This window comes from Entelurus aequoreus, linkage group LG06, assembly GCF_033978785.1.
Source record: "Entelurus aequoreus isolate RoL-2023_Sb linkage group LG06, RoL_Eaeq_v1.1, whole genome shotgun sequence".
In the NCBI taxonomy this organism is placed as follows: Eukaryota; Metazoa; Chordata; class Actinopteri; order Syngnathiformes; family Syngnathidae; genus Entelurus; species Entelurus aequoreus.
This window is the reverse complement of record NC_084736.1, coordinates 38,227,053-38,240,636: the sequence shown is the minus strand read 5'-3', so window position 1 is coordinate 38,240,636 and position 13,584 is coordinate 38,227,053. Positions and strand designations below refer to the sequence as shown.

Genomic DNA, 13,584 nt, shown 5'->3' with positions numbered 1-13,584 from the left:
ACAGTTTTGCTAAATTGACTTAGTTATGATTTCCCTCTCTGCAGGAAAGTTTAAAATGAGCATATATTAATGCAGTATGAACAAGAATTTTTAATGTAGACACATAGAATCATCATACTGCTGTGATTATATGTATCAAGTGTTCATTCAAGGCTAAGGAAAAATATTGTGATATACTGTATATCGTGTATCGCGATATAGACTAAAAATATCGAGATATTAAAAAAAGGCCATATCGCCCAGCCCTACTTTCTCTTAAGGTATTCATGTGTGATTTCCACAAGCGTCTGTACATGTATAAGAAGGACAAACACGGCATGTCTGGATGACTCGCCTTCATATTTCTAGTGTTTACCTCCGAGTGGAAACAGGTTGTTATGAAGCTGGCAGTGGCGCGTTCTTTCTGACATCACTTCCTGTGGGGGGCACAGTCTTTCTGGCGTCACTTCCTCTCCGAACTCAGTTTGTAAACGATCAATGAGTCCATACACACCTAAGAGCCGGAGATTCAAGAAACACACGACGCACTTAACCAGGGAGGGGAACCTTAAACGCTGGTTTAGTGTGGCTGAAACGGGGCTTAGGCTAAATAATTATTCCTTTAAGGGGTTATCCGGCTTAGTGTAGACATAGCCTGAGATAGGCTCCAGCGCCCCCCGCTACCCCAAAAGGGACAAGCGGTAGAAAATGGATGTATGCATTGCTGTTTCATTGTGGCACATATGCCTCGCTGTTGCCCCCTGCGGGGTGCCGGGTGTACTGCATACAGGAGCAACTCTAGTTTCAGTGGTTCCATCAAGCCTTTTTGGCTGATGTTTGGCGCCCAAATGAAAAAAGCTTCGGCTGGCAGCCAGTTGGACAAGCCTGCTTTACGAATGTTTGGAGCATTCATACAATAATAATACTAATAATAAATAGATTAATTTTGGTGTAGAAAACTATATGTGTGGATGTTTGGAGCATTCACACAATAACAATCGTACCAATAATAATTTTTAATGCAAAAATGTACTCTTAAAAATATATATATATATATTTTTTATTGCTTATGAATTGATTTAGAATCAGAATAGAAAATCGCAATTTGGATGTGAATCGGTTTAATTTAGCACCCTTAGTAGCTAACACTAAAGGTCAAATGGCTGGGCATGGCTCATGTCATCTCCATAATTCCATATTCTCTATTAAATTATCAGTTTAATGCTATTTTCGTGCTGCTCAATTATTTTCTGTTATGCGTGATGCTGCCTTTTGAACTTTGCGCCTAGAACAACCCGGATGGTTCTTTTCCTTTTTTGGTCCAGAGGACACGACGTCCAGTTTCCAAAAACAATTTGAAATATGGACTCGTCAGACCACAGAACACTTTTCCACTTTGCATCATTCCATTTTAGATGAGCTGGGGTCCAGCAACGCCGGCGGCGTTTCTGGGTGTTGTTGATAAATGGCTTTCGCTTTGCATAGTAGAGTTTTAACTTGCACTTACAGATGTAGCGACCAACTGTAGTTACTGACAGTGGTTTTCTGAAGTGTTCCTGAGCCCATGTGGTGATATCCTTTACACACTGATGTCGCTTTTTGATGCAGTACCGCCTGAGGAATCGGAGGTCACAGGCATTTAAGGTTTGGTTCTGCCTTGCTGCTTACGTGCTGTGATTTCTCCAGATTCTCCGAACCTTTTGATGATATTATGGACCGTAGATGGTGAAATCCCTAAATTCCTTGCAATAGCTGGTTGAGAAATGTTGTTCTTAAACAATTTGAGTTTGAGTTTGAGTTTATTTCGAACATGCAAGCATACAACATCATACATCACAATTTCCAGTTTCTCTTTTCAACATGTTCGAAAAGGAGTAGGAAGAAGCAGAGCTTATTTAATCCTACCCCTTTTCCTTTACATAACAGTTGCTAAAACTTTTGTTCACTTCCTGTTCTCAATTTATCCACAATATACTCCATAAGTAACCACAATAATGTTTCTATACTTGACTTAGGTTATCTATATATACAACTGATGAATATGTTTTTGCTTTTTTCCTGACATATTTCAATGGTTATACATTCTAAGATATTATCTATAGCAAATGACATGTTTTTTTACCACTTTGTAGTTCAGGTTCTTCATCACGTACACAGCTACTCCTCCTCCATTTTGTCGGTTCTGTTGATGCAGTTTAGTTCATATCCTTCCAGATCAAAATATATTCCTTTTTTATCATCAATCCATGTTTCTGTGACAGCAATCACTTTGAAGGGTTCGTTGATGTGTTCCAAAAAGTTCTTAATGTTGTTGTAGTTTGCATACAAGCTTCTGCTATTAAAATGAATAATTGACAATTTGTTATCACATTTAATATTGCTATTATATTGATCATCTGTATAATAAAAACAATTATTACTGATGTGGGAGTCCCTTGGAACATAGTAGTGTCGATGCTGAATTTAGGTGCTTGTTTTCGGTCAGAGTCCATTATCATCGTTGTTGTGGAAGCTGTGTAAACTTTAAAAATTGTCCAGGTCCTTGATGTCATGGACAGCAAGTACTCTTGCTTCTGGACCTCCATTCAGCTTGATGTAGATTTTACAGTTGGCGCTCCAAGTTCCCTGGATTTTTCCCTGCTTCCTCAAGTCGTGTGCTTTCTTGGCGATTCCAGGCTCAGGCATTTGTTGCCAAAGTGGTGACCCTCGCCCCGTCTTTGTTTGTGAATGACTGAGCATTTCATGGAAGCTGTTTTTATACCCAATCATGGCACCCACCTGTTCCCAATTAGCCTGTTCACCTGTGGAATGTTCTAAATAAGTCTTTGATGAGCATTCCTCAACTTTCTCAGTCTTTTTTGCCACTTGTGGCAGCTTTTTTGAAGCATGTTGCAGGCATCAAATTTCAAATGTCCTAATATTTGCAAAAAATAAAAAAGTTTACCAGTTTGAACGTTAAATATCTGGTCTTTGCGGTTTGTTCAATTGAATATAAGTTGAAAAGGATTTGCAAATCATTGTATTCTCTTTTTATTTACCATTTACACAAAGTGACAACTTCACTGTTTTTGGGGTTTGTAGAAAACAAAAATTAATAAAACAATTTGTGCAGATTTTTTTAATCCAAACAAAGAAGTCAGGATTAATGGCTAATCGACCATGTTTTGTAGTGCGCAGCTGATTGAAGCGTGACCCGCCCCCCACTATTTGAGAAGGACTTTAGTGGGTCTCTGGTCCTACAAGCAGAAGGTATGAGGACTGCTCCATCTCCCATCCTGGATGGACTTCATTGCCTTCTCACCCCCTCTGCTTCCCCTCCAAAACCCCCGCCACCCCCTGCATACAAGTCAGGCCGTAAATTGTGAAAACGTGCTGGTGTTAAAAGCTCGTTAAAGCGAGCGCCTTGTCTCTGCGGAGAGAACGCTCAGCCTTTCCTGCATAGAAATGGGGCATTTAGTAAGGAATCCCATAAAGCACATTCCTCGTAAAGTGGGACCGCTTGGTTATTTCCCTCTCCTTGGCCTCATTAAAGAGCTGATCCATGTTCAAGGTGGCCCACATGACTCCATGGAAGCAGTGTCATATCCAGTCATGTCCTACTTAGTCCCACTTCAAGAAATACAATCATTTATGTCGCCACATGATCACGGCTTGAAAAATACTACACAGAAACACACCACTGGGCATTGAATCACCTCAATTTGTCACTAGTTTACAAAACGAGCTATTATTTGGCGCATTCAAAAATCAATAAACCCAATAATATAATTGTAAAAAACATTTTCAATGTGAAAAAATATATTTTATCTCACAATTTCTAAAGCCATTGGTAACGCTTGTAGTTAATTGTTTCGAGTGGAAATGGCGGGCAAACTATTTCACCGCCAGGACAGCTTAACTCGTTTCCGGGGTCGACCGACCTCGTTTCACAAGATCTAGTGCCTCTTTAAATATCCTTCTGGAAAATGCCCTTGCAAATATATACATCCATCCATCCATTTTCTACCGCTTGTCCCTTTCGGGGCCGCGGGGGTGCTCAGTCGTGGTCAAAAGTGTACATACACTTGTAAAGAACATAATGTCATGGCTGTCTTGAGTTTACAATACTTTCTACAACCCTTATTTTTTTGTGATAGAGTGATTGGAGCACATACTTGTTGGTCACAAAAAACATTCATGAAGTTTGCTTCTTTTATGAATTTATTATGTGTCTACTGAAAATGTGAGCAAATCTGCTGGGTCAAAAGTATACATACAGCAATGTTAATATTTGCTTACATGCCCCTTGGCAAGTTTCACTGCAATAAGGCGCTTTTGGTAGCCATCCACAAGCTTCTGGTAAGCTTCTGCTTGAATTTTTGACCACTCCTCTTGACAAAATTGGTGCAGCTAAATGTGTTGGTTTTCTGACATGGACTTGTTTCTTCAGCATTGTCCACACGTTTAAGTCAGGACTTTGGGAAGGCCATTCTAAAACCTTCATTCTAGCCTGATTTAGCCATTCCTTTACCACTTTTGACGTGTGTTTGGGGTCATTGTCCTGTTGGAACACCCAACTGCGCCCAAGACCTAACCTCCGGGCTGATGATTTTAGGTTGTCCTGAAGAATTTGGAGGTAATCCTCCTTTTTCATTGTCCCATTTAAAACACCAGTTCCATTGGCAGCAAAACAGGCCCAGAGCATAATACTACCACCAACATGCTTGACGGTAGGTGTGGTGTTCCTGGGATTAAAGGCCTCACCTTTTCTCCTCCAAACATATTGTTGGGTATTGTGGCCAAACAGCTCCATTTTTGTTTCATCCGACATCACATGGACAAAGATAAGACCTTCCGGAGGAAAGGTCTGTGGTTGTGGATGGCTACCAAAAGCGCCTTATTGCAGTGAAACTTGCCAAGGGACATGTAAGCAAATATTAACATTGCTGTATGTATACTTTTGACCCAGCAGATTTGCTCACATTTTCAGTAGACCCATAATAAATTCATAAAAGAAGCAATTGACTTCATGAATGTTTTTTGTGACCAACAAGTATGTGCTCCAATCACTCTATCACAAAAAATAAGAGTTGTAGAAATGATTGGAAACTCAAGACAGCCATGACATTATGTTCTTTACAAGTGTATGTACACTTTTGACCACGACTGTATATCTGCCACCTAATCAACGTTTTGCTCTGCTTCTTTGTTGGTTAAAAAAGTGAGTACCGCTGATTTCTCCGCTGGCCGGGTATGGCTCCGGTGCCACATTCTGCTTTCGTAAATCACAACTTGAGATTGGATACTTGGGAGTGACAAGTGAGCATCCAATCACAGTCACGTTCAACGTAAGGCTACCAAGATGGGCTACTGTCAAAAACTTGTGATCTGAGCGCAACTGTCTGTTCACAAAACGTCCTTTGTTCGTTAAACTGCACAGCCGCCTCGAATGTTGGTTCAGAAGGCCTCCGGCAGAATTCATGCAGCGCTGGCAACAAGCTAGCTGAATTCTGATTTGATAAAAGCTCTAACTTAAAACACTGGAGCTTATATGACATGAAGAGAAAATGATGAATACTTGTATACATTTATGAAAAGTAAATCAACATTTTTTTAATTTACTTTTCACAAAAGTATACAAGTATTCATTTCGTACAAGTATCCTCACCGTTTCCAGTGAGGGTTGGACTCCGCCAAGGCTGCCCTTTGTCACCGATTCTGTTCGTAACTTTTATGGACAGAATTTCTAGGCGCAGTCAAGGCGTTGAGGGGATCTGGTTTGGTGGCTGCAGGATTAGGTCTCTGCTTTTTGCAGATGATGTGGTCCTGATGGCTTCATCTGGCCAGGATCTTCAGCTCTCACTGGATCGGTTCGCAGCCGAGTGTGAAGCGACTGGGATGAGAATCAGCACCTCCAAGTCCGAGTCCATGGTTCTCGCCCGGAAACTGGTGGAGTGCCATTTCCGGGTTGGGGAGGAGATCTTGCCCCAAGTGGAGGAGTTCAAGTATCTCGGAGTCTTGTTCACGAGTGAGGGAAGAGTGGATCGTGAGATCGACAGGCGGATCGGTGCGGCGTCTTCAGTAATGCGGACGCTGTATCGATCCGTTGTGGTGAAGAAGGAGCTGAGCCGCAAGGCAAAGCTCTCAATTTACCGGTCGATCTACGTTCCCATCCTCACCTATGGTCATGAGCTTTGGGTTATGACCGAAAGGACAAGATCACGGGTACAAACGGCCCAAATGAGTTTCCACAGCCGTGGGGCAGGACTCTCACTTAGAGATAGGGTGAGAAGCTCTGTCATCCGGGAGGAACTCAGAGTAAAGCCGCTGCTCCTCCACATGTAGAGGAGCCAGATGAGGTGGTTCGGGCATCTGCTCAGGATGCCACCCGAACGCCTCCCTACGGAGGTGTTTCAGGCACGTCCGACCGGTAGGAGGCCACGGGGAAGACCCAGGACATGTTGGGAAGACTATCTATCCCGGCTGGCCTGGGAACGCCTCGGGATCCCCCGGGAGGAGCTGGACGAAGTGGCTGGGGAGAGGGAAGTCTGGGCTTCCCTGCTTAGGCTGCTGCCCCCGCAACCCCACCTCAGATAAGCGGAAGAAGATGGATGGATGAATGGATGGAAATCAAAAATGAAATGAATTTTTATTAACTTATGATCATGATTTATGTTAGGCCAGCAGAGAAGGCATACCCCCTGATCATATCACATATGAATGAACTCTCCAAGCCCACAGTGTGTAATCCACTCCATTAGTTGTGTGGACTAAGCAGGTTTCTGAGTTCAAACTTTATTTTATTTTCAGCGCCGCAAGTGTGTAATACGTTGCTTAGATTTCTATCCTATAATTTGGAGCCCAGACAAGACGGCCTCCCTGCTAACCAAACACATCTCTATTTCTGTGTCACGGTAAGTAAGGAGAGCGTTGGATGTGGACAAGGCATCCGTGCAGCCCACTCAGTCTGAGCGGCAGGAAAAGCCTCAGGCGAGTGGCGCTTCACAATGTGGACTTTTACTTGATCTGGCCTGTGCTGTTTTCTTCTTTGTCTGTTCCAGTTGCCTATCTGGGAGACATAGCTCTGGATGAGGAGGACCTGCGACTATTTAAAGTGGACAGAATTATAGATTTAGCCAGAAGAACAGTCCAGATTGTCAATCACACAAATACAGGTACTTACAATCTACATTTCCTGATGCAATGAGTTGTTGTGGTCTCACTTAGACTTAGACTTAGACAAACTTTATTGATCCACAAGGGATATTGTTGCTAAAAGAATAGAAAAAATAAATCTTCGCTCCTTCATCTTTGTGCCGGCACGGCATCCCCGGCGCTTTTTCCGTAGTTTCCACGGGAATGTCCGGCCGCGATCCCATAGCGCTGGGGGCAAGGAGAGCACAAACAGCTCAACTGATCAAAGCCAAACACAAAACGGCCCGAAAAGAAAAAGAAAAGTAACGGAAACACACAAAACCGCCAAAGAACCATAATTAGTGGTTTATGGAAAAGATAAGTGTTAAAAAAAAGCAAGGGAAATTGAGAAGCATACCTAAAATGAAGGAAGTCAAAGGAGCTACTGTGATGTGCTGCCGCATGAAAGAAGAAAAAAAAGTAAACAGTCAGTGAAAGTTGGCTGAAACCGTGTTCCTGCACACCATCATTATGAGCGGACCACCACATGCCGCAATCATTGCTGCTATAAAAGGTGTTCCTCCATTGAGTTTTACACTTCTATAGACTACACTTGTGCGTGAGTCAACATGCACAAGCTGTGACCTGCATCTTTTTTTTACTGGGGGGGTTTAATGTGTGAGTTGGAAAAAAAAAAAGTGCTGATGCTGATTTCCGAATACTTTTAAACAGCAGGATGAGACTTGATTTGACTTGGTAAAATCACGGTGCCTACGTCAACCAGGCTCATGACTCTTATTAAGAGCATCTATTTCATTGGCTCAAACTAATCCAACCAATTTCAGACCATTTAATTTGTCACCTGTGACACAAAGCTAAGACTTATTGAACTGCTGAGCACATCTTTTTAAGTGTTGCATGTTTCTTAACCACCGCCAGCGCCTCCTAGTGGGCCGCCAAACAATATCTGTTTCTCAGAGCGGTACTCAGTTGTAACACACTTTTCCACCACTTGTGGCAGTAATGACAATATCAAACAGAAGAAGTCTGGAGCTCAAGTCATAGAGGAGTTTCTTCAGCACTAAAATTACGACTAAATAGGTGAAACTGTATTTTCATTAGCACTTTAATTCCATTGATGGTTTGTTTAAGAAAAATATATATGACCACTGTTTGATCCTGTAACTACTTTGTATCGGATCGATACCTAAATGTGTGGTATCATCCCAAACTAATGTAAAGTAACAAAGAAGAGAAGGATAAGTGATTATTACATTTTAACAGAAGTGTAGATAGAACATGTTAAAACAGAAAATAAGCAGATATTAACAGTAAATGAACAAGTAGATTAATAATCTATTTTTACAGTTTGTCCCTCATAATGTAGACAAAATAATAGGTAAATAAATGACACAATATGTTGCTGCATACGTCAGCAGACTAATTAGGAGTCTTTGTTTGTTTACTTACTACTAAAAAAAAAGTTGTCTAGAAAGTTCACTATTTTATTTAAGGACTAAATTACAATAATAAATATATGTTTCATGTACCCTAAGATTTTTTTGTTAAAACAAAGACAATAATGACATTTTTTGTGGTCCCCTTTATTTAGAAGAGTATCGAAATACAGAAGTCAGGAGCTAAAGTTATGGAAAAGTTTCTTCAGTGCTAAAATTAATTAAAATTATGACAAAATAGGTGAAACTGTATTTTATTTGCACTTTAATTCCATTGATAGTTTATTTCAGAAACATTTTATTGTGATATATTATTAATTTAGTTGGAATTTATACATTTTAGCACTGGATAATTGTTCCCTTTTAATGCAGTATATTTGCTTAAAAATATTTTTCTAATCATCCTGACCTAAGCCAAGGTTTATGTTTTAGACAGCAGGATGAGACTTGATTTGACTTGGTAAAATCACGGTACCTACGTCAACCAGGCTCATGACTCTTATTAAGAGCATCTATTTCATTGGCTCAAACTAATCCAACCAATTACAAACCATTTAATTTGTCAAGGCTGAGACATATTAAACTGCTGAGCACATCTTCACATCATTGGGAGGTGTTTTTACGTGTTTTTGTTACTGCCATTGAAGTTTCTTATACTCACACATATACAGTGGTGGTCAAAAGTGTACATACACGTGTAAAGAACATAATGTCATGGCTGTCTTGAGTTTCCAATCATTTCCACAACTCTTATTTTTTTGTGATAGAGTGATTGGAGCACATACTTGTTGGTCACAAAAAACATTCATGAAGTTTGCTTCTTTTATGAATTTATTATGTGTCTACTGAAAATGTGAGCAAATCTGCTGGGTCAAAAGTATACATACAGCAGTGTTAATATTTGGCTACATGTCCCTTGGCAAGTTTCACTGCAATAAGGCACTTTTGGTAGCCATCCACAAGCTTCTGGCAAGCTTCTGCTTGAATTTTTGACCACTCCTCTTGACAAAATTGGTGCAGTTCAGCTAAATGTGTTGGTTTTCTGACATGGACTTGTTTCTTCAGCATTGTCCACACGTTAAGTCAGGACTTTGGGAAGACCATTCTAAAACCTTCATTCTAGCCTGATATAGCCATTCCTTTACCACTTTTGACGTGTGTTTGGGTCATTGTCCTGTTGGAACAAAAATTCAAGCAGAAGCTTGCCAGAAGCTTGTGGATGGCTACCAAAAGCGCCTTATTGCAGTGAAACTTGCCAAGGGACATGTAAGCAAATATTAACATTGCTGTATGTATACTTTTGACCCAGCAGATTTGCTCGCATTTTCAGTAGACACATAATAAATTCATAAAAGAAGCAAACTTTGTGAATGTTTTTTGTGACCAACAAGTATGTGCTCCAATCACTCTATCACAAAAATAAGAGTTGTAGAAATGATTGGAAACTCAAGACAGCCATGACATTATGTTCTTTACAGGCGTATGTAAATTTTTGATCGTGACTGTGTGTATATATATATATATATATATATATATATATATATATATATATATATATATATATATATATATATATATATATATATATATATATATATATATATATTTATTTATTTCCCAAAAATTCCCACCAATTATGTAATATTTGTGTAAATGGACATTATTGTGGTCCACACCTCATCTTACAACTGATAATAGGGATTCTTTCCTTAATAGTTAAAAAAATAAAATAAAAAATCAGTGAGAAAAAAAGAGCCATTCTTTTGAACGGTTCTTTAAAGGGATCGGCTCCTCAAGATTGGACTCCCTTCAAAGAGCCATAAATTCCATCTCTTATTTTACCCTTACATTGGTGTGTCAAATTAATCCTGTTCTATTTCTAGGGTCAACTCATCAAAATAGCCAGAACAGACAAGGCTCTGGCCGAAGGAAACGAGCCGCCACTTCCAGACCTGAGCGTGTTTGGCCTGAAGGTGTCATTCCATATGTCATCAGCGGTAATTTTAGTGGTAAGTATCAGCCTTTTATGTGGGCCATGTATTATTTCATGTATCGCTCTATATGTGACAATACTATAGGGTTGTACGCTGTACCGGTACTAGTATAGTATTGCGGTGCTAATGAATCAAAAACGGTACTATACCCTGTTTGAAAAGTACCGCTTCCCAGGCATGACGGCGCGTCGTCACGTCGTGACATTGCTGGTTTTACGAGCAGAGGAGCATGTTCGGCAGCGCACACACACAGAGTACTTACAAGCAGACACAATGTGTAGACAGAAAAGGGAGAATGGACGCATTTTGGTGTAAAAAGTAAAGATAAAGGTGAAGTTATAATACTGAAACACCCTCAGGAAGAGGTGCTTTAAGACATGGCTAGCAGTGTTGGGTTAGTTACTGAAAACCAGTAACTAGTTACTTTATTTCAAAAGTAACTCAGTTACTTACACCAAAAAGTAATGCGTTACTGTGAAAAGTAACTATTTAGTAGGGGTGGGGGAAAAAATCGATTCTGACGTTGTGCGATTCAGAATCGATTCTCATTTTTAAAAAATCTTTTTTTTTTTTGTTTAATTTTATTTTATTTTTCAAATTTTTTATTTTTATTTTTTTTAAATTTTTATTAATCAATCCAACAAAACAATACACAGCAATACCATAATGCAATCCCTCATTGACATTATCATTAGACATTAAAATAAAAAAGAACAATAGTGTCAGAGTGGCTTACACTTGCATCGCATCTCATAAACTTGACAACACACTGTCCAATATTTTCACAAAGATAAAATAAGTCATATTTTTGGTTCATTTAATAGTTAAAACAAATGTACATCATTGCAAACAGTTGATAAAACATTGTCCTTTACAATTATAAAAGCTTTTTACAAAAATCTACTACTCTGCTTGCATGTCAGCAGACTGGGGTAGATCCTGCTGAAATCCTATGTATTGAATGAATAGAGAATCCTTTTGAATCTTGGCAAAAATCTTACCCACACAATTATCAAATGTAATAGGAAAATTAATTCATACTGACCAAACTGGCTTCATGGAAGGTCGACAATCTTCAGACAATACAAGGAAATTGTTTAATGTTATTTACTATGCTAGAAGTCTCCCTTATCCCACAGCAGTATGTACTGTTGATGCGGAGAAGGCATTCCACCGCATAAACTGGTCATTTATGTTTTGCACATTATGTAAATTTGGATTTGGAGATAATTTTATACAATGGATTAAGATGCTTTATACAAGGCCCATGGCGTCAGTCAAAACCAATAATCATATTTCAGAACCTTTTTTGTTAAAAAGAGGAGTAAAACAGGGATGTCCTGCATCTGGATTATTATTTAATTTGGTTATTGAACCCTTGACTGCAAAAATAAGAAGAGAAAATAATATTCATGGTATAAATATTGGCTCTCAGTATAATAAGCTATCAATGTATTGTGACGACATAATTTTTTTTACCTGTCACAACTCCTGTCTTCTTTATATCAATAATGTCATCACTGAATATGGCTGTTTATCAGGGTATAAAGTTAATTGGGACAAATGTGACATATTACCACTTAATAAACACTGCAAGAAATTACAAGTTCAGAACTCCAAAATTAAATTGTATTGCATTATTATGGTATTGTTGTGTATTGTTTTAAAAAAAAAAAAAAAAAATCGTTTTTGAATCGAGAATCGTTTTGAATAGAAAAAAAATCGATTTTGAATCGAATCGTGACCCCTAGAATCTATTTTGAATCGAATCGTGGGACACCCAGCCCTACTATTTAGTTACTTTTTTTTTTTTTCTTCTTTTTTTTTAAAAGCTCCCATTAATGCCCTTTTAGCCTTCATTTCAGTACTGTTATCGCACTGGAGAATAATACAATCTGTTGATCAACTTGACATGCATTTGCATCACTGAACTCTGCTAAGCAATGTGGTCCACATACAACACACAAAGACAAATATACACTACCGTTCAAAAGTCCGGGGTCACCCAAACAATTTTGTGGAATAGCCTTCATTTCTAAGAACAGGAATAGAGTGTCGAGTTTCAGATGAAAGTTCTCTTTTTCTGGCCATTTTGAGCGTTTAATTGACCCCACAAATGTGATGCTCCAGAAACTCAATCTGCTCAAAGGAAGGTCAGTTTTGTAGCTTCTGTAATGAGCTAAACTGTTTTCAGATGTGTGAACATGATTGCACAAGGGTTTTCTAATCATCAATTAGCCTTCTGAGCCAATGAGCAAACACATTGTACCATTAGAACACTGGAGTGATAGTTGCTGGAAATGGGCCTCTATACACCATGTAGATATTGCACCAAAAACCAGACATTTGCAGCTAGAATAGTCATTTACCACATTAGCAATGTATAGAGTGTATTTCTTTAAAGTTAAGACTAGTTTAAAGTTATCTTCATTGAAAATAAGGACATTTCAATGTGACCCCAAACTTTTGAACGGTAGTGTATGTTTCAAAGGGCCAATTTATTTCAGGCCAGAACAAATTGACAAAACTATTTTAAATAGCTGCAACATAACATACATAAGTAACAAATAGCATAATAACAACATAGCTGTAAACCAAGGAAGTACTTTAACTTTAACTTTACATACCAAAGCCTAACCAGGCGTTTTTTCTCTCAAGGAATTCTGAAATAAAATCATGTCTGAAGCCCAGAACACTCCACGCATTTCCCCAGTTTTAGTTTAGAGATAAGGAAAGATTGGCCTGGCCCACTAGGATCCCTCTTTTTGTTTGTGAACTTTATAGTCTATACATTTAGAGTGATGTGATAATCAAACACCCTAGAAGTCTAGAAATAAAGAGTATATAAGAGAATTGACAGAGTGTGTGTACAATAATTCATAATAACATTCATTTTGATTCAATATTATGTTTTGAGCAATGACAGTTTGAAAAAAAAAAACAGCTTTGTTTTATTAGTCAACATTGCAACTCTTTCTAAATTACATTGCACCGGTACCCTACTATTTGTACTTGTAAGAGTATCAGACATGAATACCATT

The 13,584-nt window shown here is 38.8% G+C and overlaps 1 protein-coding gene across 2 annotated transcripts in view; it reads left to right on the top strand.

The window, feature by feature from the left end:
- Nucleotides 1-13,584, top strand: part of bmp1a (bone morphogenetic protein 1a) — a 177,645-nt gene that overhangs the window by 57,305 nt on the left and 106,756 nt on the right. For both annotated transcript variants that reach the window (XR_009826541.1, XM_062050700.1), the window contains exons 2-3: nucleotides 7,020-7,133; nucleotides 10,433-10,558. Coding sequence is in view for 1 of the 2 variants with exons in the window: in XM_062050700.1 (XP_061906684.1) it covers nucleotides 7,020-7,133; nucleotides 10,433-10,558 (240 nt within the window). In the remaining variant the exon portion in view is untranslated. The remainder of the gene's footprint in view (nucleotides 1-7,019; nucleotides 7,134-10,432; nucleotides 10,559-13,584) is intronic.